The sequence below is a fragment of the Pristis pectinata genome, chromosome 4 (genome assembly GCF_009764475.1).
Source record: "Pristis pectinata isolate sPriPec2 chromosome 4, sPriPec2.1.pri, whole genome shotgun sequence".
Lineage (NCBI taxonomy): Eukaryota > Metazoa > Chordata > Chondrichthyes > Rhinopristiformes > Pristidae > Pristis > Pristis pectinata.
In genome coordinates this window covers 94083153-94107102 of record NC_067408.1, presented here as the reverse complement: position 1 = coordinate 94107102, position 23950 = coordinate 94083153, and the positions used below count along the sequence as shown (strand labels likewise).

At 39.5% G+C, this 23950-nt stretch overlaps 1 protein-coding gene across 2 annotated transcripts in view; it reads left to right on the top strand.

The window, feature by feature from the left end:
* The window catches only part of lrrc58b (leucine rich repeat containing 58b), a 39545-nt gene extending 16603 nt beyond the window's left edge, over positions 1-22942 (top strand). Inside the window, exons 2-5 of one of the 2 annotated variants that reach the window (XR_007956157.1) lie at positions 14392-14520; positions 15430-15707; positions 17254-19659; positions 20354-22942. Coding sequence is in view for 1 of the 2 variants with exons in the window: in XM_052013486.1 (XP_051869446.1) it covers positions 14392-14520; positions 15430-15707; positions 17254-17447 (601 nt within the window). In the remaining variant the exon portion in view is untranslated. Of the gene's footprint in view, positions 1-14391; positions 14521-15429; positions 15708-17253 lie in introns of both variants that reach the window. The other variant, XM_052013486.1, reaches the window with a different exon arrangement.
* Positions 22943-23950: the final 1008 nt, after the last annotated feature.

The following is a 23950-nucleotide window of genomic DNA, read 5'->3' as shown; positions in this document are numbered from 1 at the left end:
AAAGTACTTGTCAGCCTCTATTCCCCTAGTAGGATAAGATGGACTCCTGACCTTGCAATCTACCTTGCACCTTGTCTGCCTGCATTGTACTTTATCTGCAACTGTAACACTTTATTCTGCATTCAATTATTCCTTTCCCTTGTACTACCTCAACGCACTGTTTTAATGGAATGATCTATGTGGGTGGCATGCAAAACAAAGTTTTTCACTGTACCTTGGTGTATGTGACAATAATAAATGAATTTAACCATTTACCAAGTTTGCAAAGTTACTCGCGAATCAATTTATCTTGTTTCTCTTTTTTTTGGAACCTGTTGATTTTGATTTTCTTTTCGGGATTAGGATTACCAACCTGGCAAACATCAACTTGATGTGAAATATTTTAAAGCACAAAGTTCCAGAAATATGAAATATGGAATGTATTTTAACCTGGTAAAGAAATGTATTGACAAGTGTAGATTTCAGTGTGATGCAGTAGATTTTAATTAAACAGTGAACAATATTTGAAAATATAAATAAGCAGCCCAATTTACATGATCAGAAAGACAAAAGAAATACAATTTAGTGTATTGATGAGAGTATAAATATATGGATGATTTTTGAAATAGGATTAATTTAAGGTAGAAGGTACGTGGCCTGCTTTCATATTCTACAAGAGCATCTTACTCCAATATTTTACCAATTACTCCAGCATTTTATGTTCCTGTTTCCAACTCGAATATTGCGCTGTTCACCAATTAACAGTAATACTTACACATTCTTTGCTGTTTTCATATCATGTTCCATTTTATTTCTTTTAATCAGTGCAGCTTGATCATGACTTCTTCTGAAGTGAATTCTGTAATTTTATTTATAATTCATTATATTGTTGGTTTCACTGAAATTGCTCTGCACTCGGTCTCTTTCTACTTATTCCCCAACTAGTGGAGGTGCCTTGTGGAGGGAAGCCCATTTAAAAACAATTTTTTAAAAAATTCTTCATTAAATCTCTTCTTCGTCTCCAACAGCCTTTTGATAACTATTTATGGAATATGTGTGATGTTCAATTTTCCTTCATCTATACAATTATTTACACTTGTCTGTATTAGATTGGTTCACTTATGTAGTTCATCTATTTTGATCTGTGATTTCTAAGCAGCATCCTACTGCCACTGTTGCATTGCTGTTACTCATTGATGAGTTGGGAACTCATTGTCTACAAGAATTTCCTATGGATGGGCGTGCATTTTCATTTTGGCTATGGCTGCCAATTGGCACAAGCAGATTATCTGCATGTTATCAACTCTGTTCTATTTTCTTGCGCATGGACTTCATTGTGAAACTTGCTATCTGGATTTCTTATGTTTCCCATAGATCTTACATATTGTTTCCGTGATGTCACTTGATCATTTCATCATATTTGGGTATCATTAAGACAGAGGTGGGGGCACTAACTAGTTTATTTGAATTTTAATGTACTGATGTTGTAATTGTGTCTACTTTAAAAGTCTGTATTAACTTTGTCTTTTACGTAAACTTTAAAATCATTATTTCTAGACAAGTGTTCAGCAAACTGGATCAAAGTTAAGTTTGTAAAGATGCTTTTATCCCAATTTCTTCAAAAATCCAGCTGTCCTAAGTTTAAAGAAATTTTGCACTCAGATGCATTTTTTTCTTCTTTAACATAAAGCTTATCTGTCAGTGGAAACTAAGTGAGCCAGTAAAATCTGCCAATAAGTGGGTTGGGTGGTGTGACCTGACTTGCCGTGCTGGATTATTGGCACAAGATATTCCAGTCAGCAGATTTTAAGCCAAGTTCTTTGATGGTAGTTTGAATTTAACTCTTACTCCGGTGGCATTCTTCCCACTTATAAACTTTGGCTGTTTTAAAACAAAATACTTACTGACTCTTTCTGCATATTTGCTGAACTTGACTTTGTCATATGTACCCAGTTTCCTTGAACCTCACATCAATTCAGCCAATGTTCTCTATTGTCTCTCACCCATCAATTGCCACAAATGCACAGAGGAATGATTTTCAGTTCAGTACTGTTACTTTCTACACAAAATGTTCTGGCCTAGAAATTGTATTATTGTTATTTTTTTTCTGTTAATGTATATGAAATTTGATTCTTTTTCTGGAGGGCAATGTGATAACCATTTCCAGGTTATTTTGTCGGTGGAGAAGAGAATTCACCTGGGCACTTCTGTCTGTGTGTCATATGTTTTCCTGATGTAATTTCCCATATTTTACTTTTTTTTTGTAGAAGTATGGGGAATTTGGACCAAATTGTACCAGGAATGATTACCATTGGTTTCTCCTGATACAAGAACATCCTAACAAATCTTTGAACCTATCCACTGCTCCTGGTGTCGCTGATCTCCAGACTCCTCCTTCCACCCAACCTTCCCACCCAGAGTCCTATGAGTGCCTCAGTCTCCAAAAATGTCACTTTCCCAACACCACACTCATCTCCCCAGCATCATCACCATGTATTACCACACCCTTACCAATTTTGGCACCCTGTCCTTGGTTCTTGACTGTGACCCTCTTCTAATTTCCCTTCTACTCAAAATCCAAGGAAGTGGCTAGATTTTCCCCCACCCCATCCCATGCTCATAGACCACTCACCATGGTTCTTCTCAACTCATACTGAGACCAGTGGGCCCAGTTGTTCCTTCCCTCCCTCTATCCCTCCCCACTACAACAGACACCCCACTCTAGGTCGTTATTGACGTGGCTGCAGCAATTATCTTGCCATGGGGGTAAAAATGGTTAAATATACCAAATGGTCAATTTTTATGCAAAACAAAAAATCCCATTGCACTTTTTGTTGAAACAACCATAAATTTTGTTCTTCTGCTCAAGTGTGTTACCATTTCCAAATAGAAATCCACTGAGCTGGTCAATTTGAGTGGTGTTCCTAAGTAGTGAAGATTAAATGAGATAATCATTGCAAATGGGCTTGGGTAACATGGTATTTGATTAACCTGTGCCTGTTTGCTGTGATGCAGTTTGTTGAATTTGTGCTGTTTGCTGTTTGAATGATTGCTGCCTAGAGGCAGTGCCATGTTTCCTGATCATGTATTAGCAGGGGACACAGTATTTTGAATAGCTATGGTAATTTAATCGGCCATGACTCATTAAAAGGAAGTTTCAAGAATTGGGAGGAGGGCTGGAATTCCATGCAAGGTGTACAAAGAAAAGACATTTGTCCCCCGAGAAGCTGGGAGACCCACTGGATAAATGTTTAGGAGGCAGTGGGAAGAAATAGTGGAAGTCAATGTCAGGACTGTTGCTGCATGATCATGATTTTTAAGTGAAAACTCAAAAAAAAATGCAGGAGCTGAAAATCTGAAATAAAAACAGAAAATAGTGGAAACACCCAACTGGCTAGGCAACATCTGTGGAATGAGAAATGGAGTTAATGTTTGAGTTCTCTTGAAGGGTCCCAGACCTGCATTTTCTGTTTTTATTCTGAGTTGTTTTAAATTTAGGTCTGCTTGTCTGTCAGAGTGCTGGACTGTGGGTAGACGTATAAGTATGCCTGAAGTTTCTGGTATTGCTAATGAATTACTTGATCCCTCAGAAAGGAGCTGTCTATGTTATAGTCCTTATTCTTTTAATTCCCATTCCTTGTAATTCTAGTTTCTCACCTGAGGGGTGATGGCAACAAAAAAACCTCAGCTGGTTAGTAGGATGTTTGATCTCTGTTCAGCTGAGAACTGCAGGGCTCGTCCAGTGTGGCCCAGTTAGTGGGAGCATTGCTCGAGTGTGTTGATCATGTGTTGTGCAGTGATTGTTGCAATACTGTGAACAAGTGCACAAGTTGTGAACTGCAGTTCTGAGACACAGTATGTACAAAATCCAGATAATTTACAGAAGCAAAGTTAACCGATGGGACTGCTGCAACATGAAGGGTTTGTAGCCCCTGCTCTGATAGTAGCCTTCTGCAACATCACCACACAACAGTCGAACATTGAAAGAATGGACTTACTCGGTTCTCACAAGAGATGCAGCAAATCTCTTTAATCAATGAAGTAAACCTTCAAAGGGAAGTCTGTGTTCTATGTAAATCCTTGTACAATGTAAATCCATGTTCTATGTAAATCCTTGCCTGCATGTCTCTGGTAAGAGGGAATAAGATGAAGCTGTTTCTACGTGTACAGGGCCTTAGTGACCTCATTTATGCAGCAGTTTATCTGTTGCAATTATCTTCAGCAACACCCTGGAAGAAACCAGAAACACTTAAAAGTTAAGAGCAATTAGCAATGTGACAGGCACAGACAATGTTGACCCACTTTCATGCTGCAATTATCCTCATTCTTTAAGCAGTTTGTCCTCTTTATTCTCCCAGTTGTGTTCAATTGCCTGATCAAAGCCTTCCAGACCACTCTGGAAGCAACTTGTTTCAGCACGAGAACTTAAGTGACAAATCACTATCAACAGCTACTCCCTGTGTAGTCCTGAAACTTCAGCCAAGAGCAAGAAAGCATCAGAAAGGCACACAAGTCCATGAAGAGGTTAATCTGGAAACTAACATGCAAGTACTCCATGATCCCATGTTCCCTTTAAAAAGCACAAGGTGAGATCAAGGGAACAGTGGTATTGTATCCCCACCATTTATCAATTAGCTCAGTTCTGGTGACTGTATCTCCAAACTAAGATTTTTTCAGTGGCTGGCCTGCTTTCCAACCTTCTTCCATAAGGAAGAAATGGAGAACAGCAATTATGATACCAGTTTGGTACTTGTTGTAAAATGTAATCTGCAGAGATCTGATGAGAGACCCTAAAAGGAGAAAGGGCAAGCAAAGAAAAATGGACACATTTATAAAGAAGTCAGACTTCAAGGAAAATAAACAATGTTAGGAGTGGAGCAAAGAAAATAATCTAACATACTTTGTAAAGTTTTTCAAAAAGGTAAATACATAACCCACAAATTCTGAGCATTGAACTTACAATGTGCCCATTTTTTTTGCATGATGTCTCTGGATACTGAATATTGCAAAAATGATAAATGCATTTATGATTCCAATGCGCAAAATACAGCACATTTCCTTAAAGCTGTATGCTAGAAGAAACAGAAAAATGATTTCAGGAACTAACGATGCACCTTGACCAGCAGTGATATTGACCTCATAAGCACTAAGGTCCTTATGTCCTTGATAAGTGTGCAGAATCTAATGGCATGAGATAAAACAAAATTTGCCAATAACATTAGCAGGTCAGTCAGCATCTGTCCATGCTGACCAAGGTGGCCATGAACACCAATTCCATTTCCCTGTGTTTGATCCAGATTCCCCGAAAACCTTCATCTCCCCGTCCCTGTCCATGTGTTTGCTTTAACCGAGAACATGAGTAGTGACCGTTAGCTGACAGAAAAATACATCACAACTCAACACAAAAAAAAATTACAGACAAAATAACAATGAGCATCCTGCATTATGGCATCTGTTTTCTATTTTGTATATTCTATCTGTAATTTAATGCTGTTCTTGTTACCTGATCTGTCTTAACCTAGCTTCATATCGTCTTTTGCCTTGTATATCACTCCTTCCCCCGGCTCTGCTTTGAAAACTGTAAACTCACCACTCTCCTCTCAGTTCTGAAGAAGGCTCATTGACCTGAACTATTAACTGGTTTCTCTCTCCGCAAATGCTGCTCGACTGGCTGAGTTCTTCCAGCATTTCAGTTTTTTGTTCCAGATTCCAGCATCTGCAGGCTTATTTGTTTTCACTAATTTCATATTTAAGTCAAAGTAATAATTAAGTCAAATTACATTGTTTGTTATTACAATTGGAACTTTAAGGTTTAAATTCTGTTAAAAATTGCTACAATGCCAAAATTATATATCCTTTTGTTTAATTGTAATACATTTAGTTTAGTCGTTAGAACAAATACTGCAATGAATGTGTAAAGATTTAATGAAAGGAATATTGGCCACCAAGTCTGCATGACCAAGTGTCTTAGCTGACAGAAAAATACATCACAACTCAACACACAAAAAAAATACAGACAAAATAACAATGAGCGTCCTGCATTGTGGCATCTGTTTTCTATTCTGTATATTCTATCTGTAATCTAACGCTTTTCTATTCTTCCCACATTCTCATCAAATCCCCCAGATTCTACCACTCATCTACACACCAGGGGCATTTATAGTCGCCAATTAAACTATTAACCAGCATATCTTTGGGATGTGGGAGGATACCATTTGTGAACACCTAAACTTCTAGTTGCTTGAATCAGACAGAAGTGGTTGTAGGCACTCAAAGTTAGAGCAAAAATTAATTTTTTTATTACATCACATGAAGCCTGCTGGAGTCAGTTAGCATTCCAAGGCAATAGAATCCAGGGAGTGACTGGCAGATATCAAGGCAAATACTGCCAAAGATGTCAGGTGCCAAAAAAGTTCACAGTTCCATGCATGTTAAATGCAATGGACATGAGCCAGTAGTTTCTTGTATTCCAGTTCCACGAACTGTTTGTTCTAACACACACAGCATTTTAGGCCTCTGGAAATTCTAGATTATAAAACAAATAAACCTTCTGCATTTTACGTAGGAGTCATGCACTTAATTTCGAGCAACACAGCTCCCTCGGTTAGTGTTTTATTTCAAAAATATAAAACCCCAATGCAATACATTGACTCAATGTTAATATGACACAAGGTTTCTCCCTAAACACAATCTGAATTTTGCCCAAAATATTTATCATTCTATTCCAACTATATTTATTTGCAACTACAGAGCAGCTAAGGCCTCATGTATAGGTTTCAGTATGAATGATTAACCGAGTTACTAGAAGGCAAATTGATAACAGTTCTTTTTAATTAATGTGCTATGTGACCACACAAAGATTGAAAATGGAGACTGATATGTATGCACATGCTTCTTACAGGAGTTATACAGGGTGCATTCTTGTTTTAGTGTTTTTCTACAGGTGTGGGGCACCAAAGGCCCTCAGCATCATGTCACACTGACTTGATGCTGTGCTGCCATTTCAACTTCCAAACCTAGCCAACCTCCTGTCTTAATCTTACATACCCACAAGAACATCCATACGTGACAATACTCAAAAAAAAATTGATGAACTATGGTACACTCATTCCCTGGTGAGTCTGAGGAGGAGATGGGTATTGTTTCATTTTTTTTTGCTCAGTCCATGAGATGAAGTTATATTCCTTTTAATGATGTGTAGTTTTGGTGAATTGCTTTGTCTTTTAATGTTCCTAGTATGATAAAATGGACTCTTGACCTCTCAATCTACCTCGTTATGACCTTGCACTTTATTGTCTACCTGCACTGCACTTTCTCTGTAGCTGTTACACTTTATTCTGCATCCTGTTATTTAACCTCGTACTGCCTCAATGCACTGTGTAATGAATTGATCTGTATGAACGGTATGTAAGACAAGTTTTTCACTGTAGCTCAGTACATGTGACAATAATAAACCAATTCCAATTTCAACCTGCAGTTTGCTTTGAAAGGGTGCCACCAAAAAGATTAGTGCACTAGGTGAGGCATAATGGTGTTAAGAGTGATACGTTAGCATAGATTAGTTAAGTGACTGAAAACAGAAGTGAGATCGTTTTCAGGTCAGCAAAACATTGGTTAGTCTGCACTTGAACTACTGTGTGCTGTTCTGGTCACCACAGGAAGGGTGTGGTTGCACTGGAGAGATTGTAGAAGAGATTGATCAGGATGTTGTCTGGTTTAGAGGACTAATTATGGGGAGAGAATGGATAGGCTAGGATTGTTTACTCTGGAGCAAAAAAGACTGAGGGGTGTTTGATAGAGATTTTCCTCTGGGGGTAGAGGTATGGCAAGATGTGAGGTTGCCCACTTCGGTAGGAAGAGAAGAAAATGATAAAATTATTTTAATGGGTGCAGGATAAATGAATGCTGGTGTTTAGAGAAATCTGGGTATCCTCAGAAAAGAAACAAGTTAGCATACAGGTACAAGGAGGAATGATGAGGTCAGATGGAACGTTGTCCATTATTGCATGGGGAACAACACAAGACAAGGAAAACAAATAAAACAGCAGAGGCTGGAATCTGAAACAGAAACAGGAAATGCTGAAAGAACTCAGCCAGTCAAGCAGGATCTTCAGAAAGAAGTTTGGAGGAAGGGTCCCTGTCCCAAAACATTTATTGGTTTCTCTTTCCACAAATGCTGCTTGAGCATTTTCTGCTTTTGTAAAAGAGAAGAAAGTCCACTGTTGTACAGGGTTTTGTTGAGCTCACATTTGGAGCATTGCATACAGATTTGGTCTCCCTCTTTAAGGAATAATGTACTTGGAGGCAGTGCAGAGCTAGTTTATAAAATTGATTCCTGGAATGTGGGTCTTAAAAGGAATGTTTAAGTTAAATTGGGCCTATACTCTCAGGACTTCAAAGAATGAGAAGCAATCTTATTGAATCATACAAGATTTTGAAGGGGCCTGACAGGATAAGTGCTGTGAGGGTGTTTCCCCTCATGAGACAATCAAACACAGTGGTATTTATTTTTTGGATAAGAGGAATATCTTCTCTGAGGCTGTGAATCTTTGGAATTCTGTACCTTGGAGGACTGTGAATGCTGAATATTTAAGGTTGAGGTAGATTTTTGTTTGAGTAAAAGAAATTGAGAGTTGTAAGGATCAAGCAGCGAAGTGGAGGCCAAAGATCAGATCAGCCAAAACCTTATTGAATAGGAGCATGTTGTTGATGCTCCTGTTCTTGTACTCTCCTTTCCAATGTGTTTGTCAGCTGCTGCATTTCCAATATTAGTGTGTTTTGTTCATTTCCCCCACTTATTTAGGGTTAATTGCTGGAAAAGTTAAGCAGTCACTCTGTTGTCAGTGAAAGGTGCAGCATTTATTCTTTAGAGTAAGATCCCAGTTTAGCTTGAGAAAATTGAGGCCAGATTGCATTGCTCAAGTTCAATATCAAGTCTAATTTATAAAGAGCACAGTTGGTCTTTTGGAATTCCTGTTGCCAGCTGGAAGACCTTTATGCATATTGCAAAGAATTCTCCAATGGACCAAAGAGCAGGTTATGCAGAGCCAAGTTACATAGCAAAGTACAAGCAACAAGATAGTGTGACCAATGTAAACTGTACATTGGCATCTGTGGGGTCCAGTGACTGTTGCTAATCAATAAAATGGAGCACTATGCTTTGTATTTTCTCTTTTTGGTTAAGGATTTGTGTTTAATTTAGTTAAGCATAACTCCCAATGTGAACCCTCTGTGGAAAGGATCAGAAGAAGGGCAATATGGTATGGAGAGAGAGTGGGAAAACGTTGTTGAGGCAAATATTGGATCAAACATGATCTTACGGAAAGGTGGAGCAGGCTTGAGGGTCTGATTTGCCTATTCCTGCTGTTCTTGAATGTTGTCCCGGTCTTGCTGCATGCAGGCAGAGACTGGTTTATTGGCTGAAGTGTTGCTAATGAAATTGAACATTGTGCAATCATCAGCAAATATTCCCACTTCTGACCTTGGGATAGAAGGATGATCATTGATGGAACAGCTGAAGATGGTTGTGCCTAGGACAGTGCTTTGAGGAGCTCCTGCAGTGATGGAGTTGGAATGATTGACCTCCAACAAGCACAACCATCTTCCTCTGGTATAACTCCAGTTATTGGATCATTCTCTGTTTGATGCCCTTCACTTTTTACCAGGCCTCATTGATGCCACACTCGGGCAATTGCTATCTAAACATCAAGGACAGTCACTCTCGCCTCACCTCTGGATTTCAGCTCTTTGATCTATGTTTGAGCCAAACATGATGACACCTGAAGCTGAGTGGTCCTGGCAAAATCCAAAATGGGCATTGGTGAGCAGATTATTTGTGAGGAAGTGCCGCTTGAGAGCACTGTCAACAATGGTTTCCAGCATTTAGCTGATTGCGATTTGGTGATCATTAGTCAGATTGGATTAGTTGTGCTTTCTGTGAAAGAACAAATCTAGGTAATTAGTTAGGTTCCAATGTTTCAGCTGTACAGGAACAGCTCGACTAGAGGTGTAGCTAGTTTTGGAGCACAGGCCTTTATTATGAAAATTGGGATGTTGCCTGGTCACCTTTCGTGTATCTGGTGCTCTTTGCCATTTCTTAATATTACATAGAGCGAATCGATTTAGCTAGAAGTTGGCTTTTGTGATGTCAGGGTTCTCAGGAGGAAGCCAAGATGGATTATCCATTGAAAACTGACTGAATAAGGTTCCAGATACATCTTTAACATTCACATTCTGGGTCTTCCATCACTGAGGATGGGGACGTTCTTGTTGCCTCCCTCTCTAGCTAGCTGTTTAATTGTTCACCACCATGAATGACTAGATGTGGTAGGATTACAGAACTTCAACCTGATTCGTCAGCTGTGAGTTACAGAGATTGCAGAGGGCTGAACCCAATAAGGAATTTAAACATGAGGTGAATTTTAAATTTGATTTCTTTATGGACCTGGACTTTAAAGTAGGTCAATGAAGGTGACTTTGGGAGGAAAGGGATGTTGGATGTGGGTGGAAGTTTACATCGACAAAGGGGTCAAGATGGGTGTCTTGAGTACGTGATGACATCTGATTTGAAATGAGGGGAACGTTATCAAGGGAGGGGAAACCATTTATAATATCACTGGCATGGGGCGAGGAAGTGAAAATTCCCATTAAACTAACAGGTAATTTAGTGGAATGGAGGAAGGAGGTGGACTTTGTAGAAAAGATGACCTTTAAGAGAGTGTGAGGTGATACAAGAGAAGCTAGAGAAAGTCGGGGATAAGGAGGGATTACAATTTTGGATAAGTAAGTAGCAGATGTAATTAAACCAGTGGGCTCAAATGTCAAGTTTGTCCATCAACTCCATGCACTTGCTGGCAGTGAGAGATCAAAGGATTTTTTAGGACCCTGGTCAGACCCCACTTAGAGTACTGTGCTCAGTTCTGGTCGCCTCACTACAGGAAGGATATGGAAGCCATAGAACAGGTGCAAAGGAGATTTACAAGGATGCTGCCTGGATTGGGGAGCATGCCTTGTGAAAACAGGTTGAGAGAACTCTGCCTTTTCTCCTTGGAGCAACGGAGGATGAGGGGGGACCTGATAGAGGTGTATAAGATGATGAGAGGCATTGATCGTGTGGATAGTCAGAGGCTTTTCCCCAGGGCTGAAATGGTTGCCACAAGAGGACATAGGTTTAGGTGCTGGGGAGTAGGTATAGAGGAGATGTCAGGGGTAAGTTTTTTACTCAGAGTGGTGAGTGCGTGGAATGGGCTGCCGGCAATGGTGGTGGAGGCGGATACGATAGGGTCTTTTAAGAGACTTTTGGATAGGTACATGGAGCTGAGAAAAGTAGAGGGCTATGGGTAAGCCGAGTAATTCCTAAGGTAGGGACATGTTCGGCACAGCTTTGTGGGCTGAAGGGCTTGAATTGTGCTGCAGGTTTTCTATGTTTCTAAAGGTAGGGGTGGGGTTGGAGAAGCTGGGAGTGGTAGTTAGCCTTGCATGTTAGAATGGTCTTGGAGTGGAACCAGCAGTTTGGCCAGAAAAGAGCAACAACTTCAAATTTCATTAAGCTATTATGGTCGTTGCTGATTAGATCCCTATTAATTAATTTAGATCACATTGAGTACATGTCAGCATGACTTTTTAAACACATTTAATGTCTTGATTAATGAATATAAATTCTATTTTGGCAATATTATCTGTATATTAGAATGGACATATGTCAAGATACTCTATTACTGGATTTGGAAGAAACTATTTTATTGATTTAATGATCTTGGACCAATTTGAAATGTATGATGCCCATAGAAATTGCCCGCTTATCATCCACAATCTTGGGTGCGACTTGGAAGAACCCAGGTCATTGAGGTTACTTCTGTCAACAATTGTGTTTGTGAGTTGGCTGAGACGGTTTCTACTTCTGTTTCGAGATGGAGAAAAAAGTTAGAACACCATAGTCAATCACTGTGGAACAACTGCCTTTATGCTTGTGCCAGTTTTGTGCCTCTCATTAGTGAGTGAGGCCATTTTTGTGCCTTTCATTGTTGTGGGATCAATTTTTTTTTTGCCATTGAACCAAATTCGCCAAGTATCTGGTTGAGATTCAGCAAATCTTTTACTTGGGTATCTCCTAAATGTCAAAGAGAAAGTAGAATTTGTCGGTTTATAGTTCAATTTATTTATAAAGGTGGAGGGAAGGAGCATTAATCATTGTTGTACATGTTCTCCCCATGCTACGGCAGGGTTCCATTTCCGAGAACTGATTGTAACCCGGACAGTTCGCAGGTTGGAAATACAGCTGCAAACCAAGTTCCCACCTGGCAGGAGGTGCCTGCAGACCCACAGCAGATGGCAGATCCATCCCGCTGATCTCCCAAACACTCATTCATATAAATAGCCTGTACACAAGTTGGACATTCGCAAACTTGGGAAAACCTGTACGTGGAAGATGGGCCTATAAGGATGAAAATGGGAACTTGCACATGGCTGTTGAGGGCACTGTTAAGGCCTCAATAACCACTTTGCCTCCATCTTTGCCAGGGAAGATGGTGCTTCCAAAGTAATTGGTATTGGTTTATTATTGTCACTTGTATTGAGGTACAGTGAAAAGCTTGTCTTACAAACCGATCGTACAGGTCAATTCATTGCACAGTGCAGTTACATTGAGTTAGTACAGAGTGCATTGATGTAGTACAGGTAAAAACAATAACAGTACAGAGTAAAGTGTCACAGCTACAGAGAGAGTGCAGTGCAATAAGGTGCAAGGTCAGAACAAGGTAGATCGTGAGGTCATAGTCCATATTATATAAGGGAACCGTTCAATAGCCTTATCGCAGTGGGGTAGAAGCTGTCCTTAAGTCTGGTGGTACATGCCCTCAGGCACCTGTATCTTCTACCTGATGGAAGAGGAGAGAAGAGTAGAAGAGGAGATGGATGAGACACCAGATATGTTAAAAATTGATAACACTGAGGCGCGTGAAAGATTGTCTAAACTTAGAATAGGTAAATCACCAGGGCTGGATGGGCTGCTTCCTTGTAATTTGAGGAGAGCACGGGAGGAAATCACAGATGTTGACCATAGTCTTTCTGACCTCTTTACATTCCTCTGGTACGACTGCTGCATGCAAAGTTGAAAATATTACTCACTTGTTCAGAAATAAAGTAGGGTATAATTTAGAGGGGAAGAGAATTACAAGTGATATGAGGAAAAAAACATTTGTACACAGTGTGTATTTGGAATCTGGAATGCACTGTATGCAGATGTGATAAAGGCAGGTTCCATTGTGTCCTTCAAGAGGAAATATGTAATGGAGAAAAGGGCTGCTTGCTGGAGTGAGGGAGTTGCTCTGGTAGAGAGCTAGCACAGATATGATGTGATGAATGGTCTCCTCCTGTGCAGTAATCACTCTATGATGCAATGATTGTATTAATGTTATTTTTCAGGCTTGTTATGTCATAGCCTACTATGTTGGGTAGGTGATAATTTATTCCATTCCCACTTGATGTAGCATTATCATTTGGTGAATTGTCCTCTTGATCCAACGATCTGTGCAAAAAAGAGTTTGCATTTGTAACTATTGAGTGAAGACAAAACTGGTCTGTGATATAATGGCTGCAGTAGAATTGCTGATTAATTGCATTTAACTTGCATGATTAACAGGCAAATCCAAGTTTTGTTTTTAACAAATCATGCACATTAGTAAACAGAAAAACACATTTGGCCTAGATTTTCCAGTCAGCAACAAGCTGCCTGCATCATGTGTTCACTTGACTTGTGTGGAGACCCTACTGAGAATTTTCTTCCCCAAGCCATCCAAAATCCTCAGCCATGAAGTCCTGGTGACATTGCTGCATCATGTGATGAGAGTGTTGCTGTCAGAAAAAGCCACACTCTCAAACAGCTGAGGAATAAAATTGCTGGATGGCTAGGCCTTGCCTCTGGTTTAGCCAGTTGTCAAAATACTGTGAATGCTTTTGAAAGTATGTAATTAAAAATTACTAGAAATACTGAAACCCCCATCAAAATGTTCAAATTATGGAAATGTTTCAAGAATCAATTTATTTTGATCACTTTATATCTACCAGTGAACATTGCAAATCAGAAACATTTTAATGTGATTAGTAGAAGAACCAGAGGTGACATAAAGAAAACTCGCACACAATAACTGGAAATGATCTGGAACTCTCTGCCTGAAAGGGTGGCAGAGAGGGATTCAGTCGTCACTTTTGAAAGCATTGATACGTTAGGGAGAAAAAAAAGCTGCAGGGCTATTGGAGAACAACTAGGGCATGGGACTGACTGGACTGTTCCGCAGAGTACCAAGCTGGGCTCAACGATCTGATCAGCAACCTTCTGTGCTGTAACAATTCTGCTGCATGTTTTACTACTTAGCTGTGTAGTATTTAACATGTTTGCTTTCTATCCCTCTTCAGCTTAGAACTGTTGTACCTAGGTGGAAATGGAATTCTATCAATCCCTCCAGAACTTGCAAACCTACCATACCTAAGCTATCTGGGACTGTGTGACAACCGCATTCAAGGTCTTCCACCACAGCTTGCACAGTAAGTAATAGAATAAATGTATACTTACATTTGTAAGTGAGTCGAGATGAAGGGTTTCAACCTGAAACGTCAACTGTCCATTTCCCTCCATAGATGCTGTCTGACCTGCTGATTTCCTCTGGCTTTTTGTGTCTCTAGATGTATATTTATATCTAGGCTTTTATAGCTATAGAAGGCTGGCTGTAAGAAAGTTATGCCACAGCTAATCAAAACTCTATTTAGACCACACCTGGAAGCCATTCTGAGCACCAAACGTCAAGAAGGTGTGTGTCCATGGACAGAGTGTGCAACAAAGATTGACTGTAATGACATCTCACTCTAAGGACTAAATTATGAGGATGCATTACACATATTGCATTCCCTGGAATTCAGAAAATTTAGGATGATTTGGATTGATGTTTTCAAGATACTAAGGGGGACTTATAAATTAGATGAAGAGATCTTCACGCATTTGGGGGAACTAGGACTGCAGTATATAGTTAGGCCTTCCAGGAGTGAAGTTATGCAGCACTTTCACTCAGGGTTGTGAATCTGTCTTTTTGACTCAGAATCAGGTTGATTATCATTGACATATGTCGTGAAATTTGTTTTGTGGCAGCAGTACAGTGCAAGACATAAAGACATAAAGATAACAAATAAGTTTCAAAAATAAATAGTGCAAAAGAGGAATAACAAGGTAGTGTTAAATCTGAGGTTAAAAGATTCGTGGTAACTATTAGTATTAAAGGATATGGAGTGGGATTCCAATCAGTCATAATATTGAATGGTAGAAAAGGCTTGAAAGTTTATGTCTAAATAAAAAGAAATGCTACTTTAGCTTGCCAGAATGTTCTATTTAACAGGCTTCATTTAATAATGACAAAAATTGCCCTTCCAAACTACTGACTGCAGTCATTTCTGACCTTCCAGGCTGAATTCCCTACGGTCACTCAGTCTTCACAATAATTTACTTACATATCTTCCTCAAGAAATCCTCAACCTGGTCCACCTGCAGGAGCTCAGTCTACGTGGCAACCCTCTTGTTGTGCGGTTTGTAAAAGATCTAATCTACAACCCCCCATCACTACTTGAACTGGCTGGTCGGATTGTGAAATCCCGCAACTTTCAGTATACTCACAAAGACATGCCTGGAAACTTGGTCAGCTACTTGGATTCAGCCAGCAAGTGCCCAAATCCCAAGTGCGCAGGTAATAACTTGTGGTTCACATAGCTTTTAGAGGGCAGTGGAAAGGGAGGAAGAATAATGCTTGGGTTGCAATTAATTTTTATTCATATCTTTCAGGAAAATGTTTTCTTATTGGGATCAGTATGGCTGTCTATTGATAAGATGGACTCTTGACCTCACAATCTACTTCCCCATGGCCTTGCACCTTATTGTCTGCCTGCACTGCACTTTCTCTGTAACTGTAAAACTATATTCTGCATTCTGTTAGTGCTATTGACTTGTACTACCTTGATATTCTGATGTTGTTAAGCTATCTGTATGGATGGCATGCAAAACAAAGTTTTTCACTGTCTGTGACAATAATTTACCAATTACTAGATTTTCCCCTGCTTTGAGTGCCCTAGAACAGTGAGCAATGTTGAGCTGCAATGGACAGTTTCTTTATTGACACTTGACAATATACAAAAACCTCCAAACATTGCTCCCTGGTGGAAAACATTCACATCCCAATGTTTGCTGTAATTTAGAAGTTAGTTTTAACTTTGACATCTAGAAATTTACCCTCAGTCACACACACACACACACAGGCACACACACACACACAGGCACACATTCTACTTCACTTCTGCAAATTATTCTCCTTGAAGCCCATTGAACCAAATGATTGCATGCTGGCATATCTGGCTGTTGAATAATACCTTATGACATCTTTCATCTCCAGCCTCAGCTGTATCATATTTGACAGATGGAGAGGCCAAATACCTAATAGGGTCTTGCATGAAAATTTTGACAAAAGGGATACACGTTCAGGGGATGACTCCCTATCCTGCATGTTAATAGTGTGGACTAAAGCGCTCGTCCCTGGAGCTGTTTCCCTTCTCGTCATAAATCCATCAGATGTGAGATGGTGAAAGCCTCCTCTACTGCATGTTGAGGAATTCTGAAGCATGAAGGAAAACCATTTGGACATTTTGAAAACTACAAGCATAACTGACATTGGTTCTCTGTCAATGAACATGAGAGACTAAAATTCCTCTTTCAAAGGACTGCATCCAGACTGAAGTTGTAATCCGCAAGAACCCCGAGTCCCATAGAATAAACAATTGAGAGATGGGTCCCTGTAATTTCCAGTCAATACCCTCTGCAGCCTCCCAAGTCCATATTTCTATACTTGTTTCAACCACTTGTCTCATGTGACTAGTTGATTGTTGAGGAGATAGTGCTCAGTCCCAATATCTGCCTTCAGAAAATAGTCAATGTGGATCTGTGAACCTACTGAAAGTTTTTGAGGATGTAATTGCAGAATCAATAATGGAGAACCAATGAATGAGGTAGGATAGTATCCTAACCAACACACTTCTTGTACCTTTTGTATTTTCCATTGTTTATATTTAAGACCTTAGTTTTGGAAAGAATGAATCACAAATCAGTCAGTTTTAAGGTAGTACTTTCAGCGATTTTTCACAACCTTGGGCCCCTTCACTGAAGAAGGAAGTGAGATCTCAGTGGCAGAAATGAAAATTATCTTCATTCAGTAATACTGTTTTACATATTTTCTTCCTTCCTAGGAGTTTACTTTGACTCTTGTGTTCGTCATATCAAGTTTGTCGACTTCTGTGGCAAGTACCGCCTGCCACTCATGCACTACCTGTGTTCACCACAATGCTACTCGCCCTGCAGCTCAAACTCTCAGAGCGACTGTGATTCTGATGATGAATTCAACGTCCCCCAACACCGGATGCAGAAAGTTCTCCTTGGTTAACTGCTCATTTATAGAGACGTGAAGATTTGGATTTCTGTAGTCCTGGATGACTTGAACCCATCTAATGCAATGTGTCAGGGTTTTGTTGAATCCAATCATGAAAACAACTACACTAACATTCAAAACTTCACATCAGATTTGTAGTTCATTGGTTTGCACAGTATTCTTAATCTTTGAAGTATTATCACAGACTCTTTAAGTATTTGTATTAAAGGATTATATTTTTATGCCAGTAATTTTGAAATGTTCTGGTATTCTTTAATGGACATGCAAAGAGCTATTTTAAATAACAATAGTCTAAAATATTATGTGAAGCACAGCTTTAATATGTAAAAAAAATTATCAAACTTGTAATCTTCCATTTGAAATGCTAACCTTTACATTTTTCCTTATAACCAGTTTTCCTTATAAGGAGATCCTGTTTGTAAAGTTAGAATATACCAAGCAGCAATTCATTTTTTTTGATTATTGACGGACTGGATTAGATAGTGGAGTCATGTTCTTTGCTGGAATTATTGCTTCAGTGGCAGCCTATGGATGAATAGAGATCCTTGATTATTTGGATAAAGGACGCCCACCCTTCCACACTTCTATCATGTGCCATTTTCTTCTGTCATAAAAGGAGGCCATTTTGGCCAATCAATTCAATGGCAGCTCACAGACCGATCTCATTCCCTTCTAATTTTCCCTGTAACCTTCTCTCTCCACATTCCCATCAATACGCCACCCCCAGATTTTGCCACTCATCTGCACATTAGGGGCAGTTTACTGTGACCAATTAAGCTAGCAACCTGCTCGTCTTTGTTTTGTTTGATGAAACCAGATTGCCTGCAGGAAACTTGTATAGTCACAAGGGACTCAACAGCGAGTTTAACATGGACAGCATTGAAGGTCAGGATTGACCCCAGGTCACAAGAGCTGTGAGGAAGCAGCTATACTAGGTGTGTCACTGTGTGAAAATAGGTGGGAGGGTATGTTGTGATGAGGACATTGTGATTCTCCAATGGAAAATAGATTCAGTAATTGGGTGAAAACCTGACCAATAGAGTTTTAATGAGAAGTGCAAGGTCATGCACTTCACTAAGAGGAATTAAAAGGTAGATTATTATCTAAATGGAGAGAGACTGCAAATGAGTGAAATTCAGAGAGATTGAAGTGTGCTATTGCATTAGCAGGCAGATCCAACATGTACTTAAGCAGGCAAATGGTATTTTGGACTTTATTGCAAAGGGGTTGGAGTTTAAGAATAGAGAGCTGTACAGGTTGGCAAGGCCACACCCAGAATACTGTGCACAGTTATGGTCCCCTTGCCTAAAAAAAGGATATAGTAGTATTGGAAGCAGTCCAAATGAGATTTACCAGACTAATTCTTGGGATGAGAGAGTTGTCCTATCAAGAGAGACGAAACAGTTTGAATGTGTATTCTTTGGAGTTTAGAAGAATGAGGGATGACCTTGTACAAACATATAAAATTCTAAGGCAGCTAGTTAGGGTAGATGTTGATGTTCTCACTAATAGGCGAGTCACGAAGAAGGGGACACAGCTGCAAAATAAGGGGCTGGATATTTTAAAATGTGATGTCCAGAAATTTTCTTCTCTGAGGGTAATGAAACTCTGGAATTCTATGCCCCAGAGGATGGTAGAGGTCAGATATATTTGAGGTGGAGATGGATAAATAGTTGAAAGATTAAGGAAGTGAGGGTTATGGGGAACTGGTGCAGAAGAGAAGTTGAGGCCAACATAGATCAGCCATGATCATATTGACTGGTGGGGCAGGCTTGAGGGGCCTTGTAGTCAATTTCTGCTCATTTTTATCTCTATTTGCTATTGAATAAACCAGACCAAAATTTAAAAAAAATACAAATAGTCACAAATTAAATGACATGGTAGTATATATAAAAAAAAATGTCTGCAATGAAATCCTTAGGCTAAAGGAAATGATTACAATCCACTTAGGAGGTATTGCACATTTGTCAGTGTACATCTTAAGCTTCCTTTCCTGATGTTCATTATTTATTCATGTGGAGAATTTGTATTGTTTTGTGCAGTTTAGTTAAGTTACAGGAAGCAGGAATGTTTCATGGATCCCTACAATTACACTGATTTTATGTCTGACAATCCCTGAATACTTCTATTGATGGATGGCTGGATGTTGGGGAAGAGACAGGCATCCCATTTTACATGCAAAACTGGAAGAAGAATGTTCCCCACTGTGAGCTCAAATATCTTGTGGAATTTATTGTGTATTATAGTTTTACTTGGAACATTTGGAGCTTCTTTCTTTCAAAAACAGGATACTTACCTTTCATTTCATCCAGTGCTGTTAAAATGAATTGCATCCTGTCCCCTAGTTTTGTATAGGCTGATGTTTCATTATTTTTATGCTAGAATTATGCTATTGAAAGGAATAAATGGGACTTTGTGATGGAACAATCTACATCAGCAAAGTATATGTAAATGAGATATTAAACAGGTTTATTCTAATGTAAAGCCAGTTTATTAAGTAACACTGGATACTAATGCAAGCTATTCATTAGTCAAATTTTAGGAGGGTGAAACCTTCAGTAAATTGCACAGTATAGACAAATTTATTGGGAATTCAGGGGCTTCTTTGATACTAATTCTTTTATTCTGTTTGATTGAAAACACCAACAAGAAAATACTAACCATATGTGCATTGAAAATGTGAATGAGCTGAAAGGACTCAAGAGATTCATCACCATATTTTTAGCTGTGAATCAGCAAAGTAAAAAGTATTATTGAACAGAAATCTGTTTGACTGCAAGCTCTGCATTTGGAAGGATCACTAATAGTTTTTTGTGTTGTTCATTGTAGACCTGAATAAAAATCATGAATAATACTTTTTAATCCATAATGGGGTAATTCTCTGATCTTTTTTCTCTCAGCAGGGAGATAGTCTCAGAAACTGGAAGTTGGAAAAAGAGCTCCTGTACTGTGGTTTTTATCTCACTGGTTTGGCTGTTTGTCAGCATTTAACTAAAATGGGATTACAGGATTGTTGAATTATCTCTGGAACATTCTATTATGTTGGTGTTTATTCTACACAAGTATCAGTGATGTAAACCTAATGAATCATTTTCCATTGAACAATTCAATTGCCTAATAATAAAGAAGCCTGCAGCATTGTTGCAGTTTTTTCAAATGGAAAATTACATCACCTTGATTATCACCATGATTTACGTTTCTGACTGGCATCACCAAATTATAATCCAACATTATAATTGCTATTGTACAACACAATGTTTTGTTTTTACTAGGTATAGAAGAATTTGGAGCATTCAGCTATGCATATGTGGGCAATTGAGCACAAAATGTATGAAAAAACAGGAGGAGGCCATTGTCCTCCTGTGTCTGCTCTGCCAGTCACTTTAGTCATGGTTAACCTTTTAGCTCAGCACCTCTTTCCTGTACTGTCCCATATCCCTTGGTTCCTGAATATCCAAAAATCTGATGAGTAGGCAGCTGTTTAATCAAAATTAGGAAAACAAACCTTTCCTGTTAGTGATGAATTAATCCTGTTACGTTTGGGATTTCTGCTTTGGTCTTGCCAGTAATTTTATTGTGCTACTCTGCTAGATAATCAGATCCCTGGGCTTCGTGTATATTTATAAAATCTCCATATTTCAATACAGGTCAAAGTGTCTGCAAAATTGGGCAACTTTATTATCGATTAAATTTTAAAGGTTAATCCAATGCTTGAGCCTCTTCGTGAGAACTAATGCTTGCTAAAGATGCATTTTGGGGTAAAAAATTACTGGCTGCATGCCATGTTTTTTTGTGATCAATAACTACTTTTGACCTCTGGCATGATTGCTTCTGCCTACAACAAAATACCCCAGCACACCAGTATTTTCAGGAAGAAGACAAGGAATGTGACTTTTACAGGAAACCCATAATAGACAGAATAAATGTAAATAATATTCTCTGTAAAATTCTCCTTAATACATGGCAATCAATAACCACCTTCCTGCACTAATTTCAAGTTTATTAAAACATTCAAATACCATTTAATTAAATCTGAAAGTGGGCATTTAGGAACTGGAATAGAGTTAATGCGAGAAATTCACAATTACATAGCCATCCAACGAATCCTCTTCAAGACTACAGTCGCATATGAGGTCTGGAAACCAATCAATCAGGCAACAGGGTCTTATTTCTAGGTATGGAATATCCTAGTTGTATTGAACAAGTTGAGTAGATTTTCATGGACTGGCATTTTAACATTATTGCAAGAAACTTCCAATTTTCTTCTACATATCTCTCGGGTTTCGGTTCATGTGTTAGGTATTAGAAATAAGTATTTTGCAGGTAAACAAACTTTAATTTTAATGGATTGTATTACCACATTTTCTACAGAATGTAATTGTTGTTTTCATTGGGAGGGAATTTGTAATAAAGTCAGTCATATAGCATGAAAGAGGCTCTTCATCATACCAAATCTGCACCAGCCACAAGGCACCCATCCATTAACTTTAATCTCCCTGTATCCCCATCAACTCCTCTTCAGATTCTATCACTTGCCTGCAGGCACAAGGTGCAATTTGAACTGCAAACCAACATTAGATATAGAACATATGTAAGTCAAATATTTGTGTTTACATATATTTATATATTCTGTTTCTTTGGAATACTCCACCAAATCCCTGAATTCTGTCACCAAAGTCTATGATTTTCCTCTGGGTCCTCTTGGTGTATGGAATACTAATGCACAGGCATCCAGACAAGCATATTAGGGTTTAACAATGTATAACATTCATCTATATGCCACTTTAGTAACACTTGTCCCCAGTGCATGTCCCAGCCTGTGTGGACCAGCACTGAGAATCAGCTTCATTAAATAAACACTTAACCCTTAAAACCATTCTCGCTCAAGCAATTCCCTACCCAGCTCATAATCACCAAACAATCCATCAAAATTGCCAAACTAGCTTCCTTGAATGCAGCTGCCTATCAGATCAGCACTGTGTGTTTGGTGTGTTGCACAGGACTTGGTCAGTAATTGATCAAAAGCAATCATCAGTCTACACTCCCAGGAATATCAGGTTTTTCTATTGCAGCACAAGACTAGGGACACCTAGCAGGCAAGTCATCAGCTCAAACTGGATCTTTTGCCTACCCCAGTGCTGCATCATTACAGGTGACCCCCCCCCCCCCCCCCCCCCCCCCGTTACGGCAATTCGGGTTACAGAAATTCAGCCTTATCAAATTTACATATCACTACCCAAAAATCTAAAATACAGAATAAAATTTGATCTTATGGAATTTATGGGGGGTGGTGGTGGGGGGAGAAGAATTAAATCAATAAGGGCGAATGAAACAACAAATTTTTATTCAACTTTCATTTCATGATACATCCACAGATAAAGTGGCAGGTTTTTTTTAGCATGGTAGGTGCAATTTGCTATATCGAAGTTTCTTTTCTAGAGTTTTCCATTTACCCTCAAGATGTCTAAAACAGGGCCAGCAAGTTTAAATGCAAGTTGTAAACCTAAATGACCACTGTAATTTGTTATGAATTGTATCATTAAACTGTAGAATGTGCAATATTTGTTCCTATGCCATTTCCCTCACTACCATCCAGGTACCTATACAGCCCTTCCAGGTGAGACAAAGATTCAATTGCACCTCCATCAACCTCACCTGCTGCATTGAGTGTTCCTGAATGGCCATCCTGAGCTCCCAGTTGCAAGCCATTTCATCTCGCCTTCCCACTCCCCACGCCAATCTGTCCATCCTCGGCCTTCTTCACCGCCAGGGTGAGGCCAGACACAAACAAGATGAACAACATCTCATATTCCACCAGGGTAGTCTACAACCCAGTGGTATGAACATTGTATTTTACAGTTTCAGGTAACCCTTAACCCCTATTTTCCACTCTCCTTCTGATCCACCCCTAGTCCTCCCATTTTTGTTCCCTTTTCCATACCACGTCCTCCAGCACCCCCCCCCCCCTTCACCCTTTTGCACCCCTCTCCCCACCCTGGTTCCATCCACCTACTCCCCATACAATTCACCCACCAGATCCCTCCCCCATCTGGTTCCATCTGCCTTTCATCTTTCCCTTAAATGGTTCCCTTTATCACCTTCCTTAATTATCAGATTCCAGCACTTGTAGCCTTTGTGTCCCCGCTCATCACCCTCCAGCCTCTGTCTCCACCTTCACCACCCTCTTCTCCCACTGGTTCCATCTGCTGTTCTCTTTTTTTTTCTCCTTTGTCTGCTTCCACCTATCTGTCTCCCAATTCCACCCTTCCCCCACCTCCCCAGGCTCCGTCTGCCCAACATTCCTCACCCTCCTTCTCTCCACCTATTATAGAGATTCAGCACAGAAACAGGCCCACCAAGACCATGCCAATTATCAACCATCAATCCCACATTAATCCCTTTTGATTACTCTCCCACATTCCCATCAACTCCCCCAGATTCTATCTACGCACCAGAGGCCATTCACAGTGGCCAACTAATCAACCAACCTGCACACC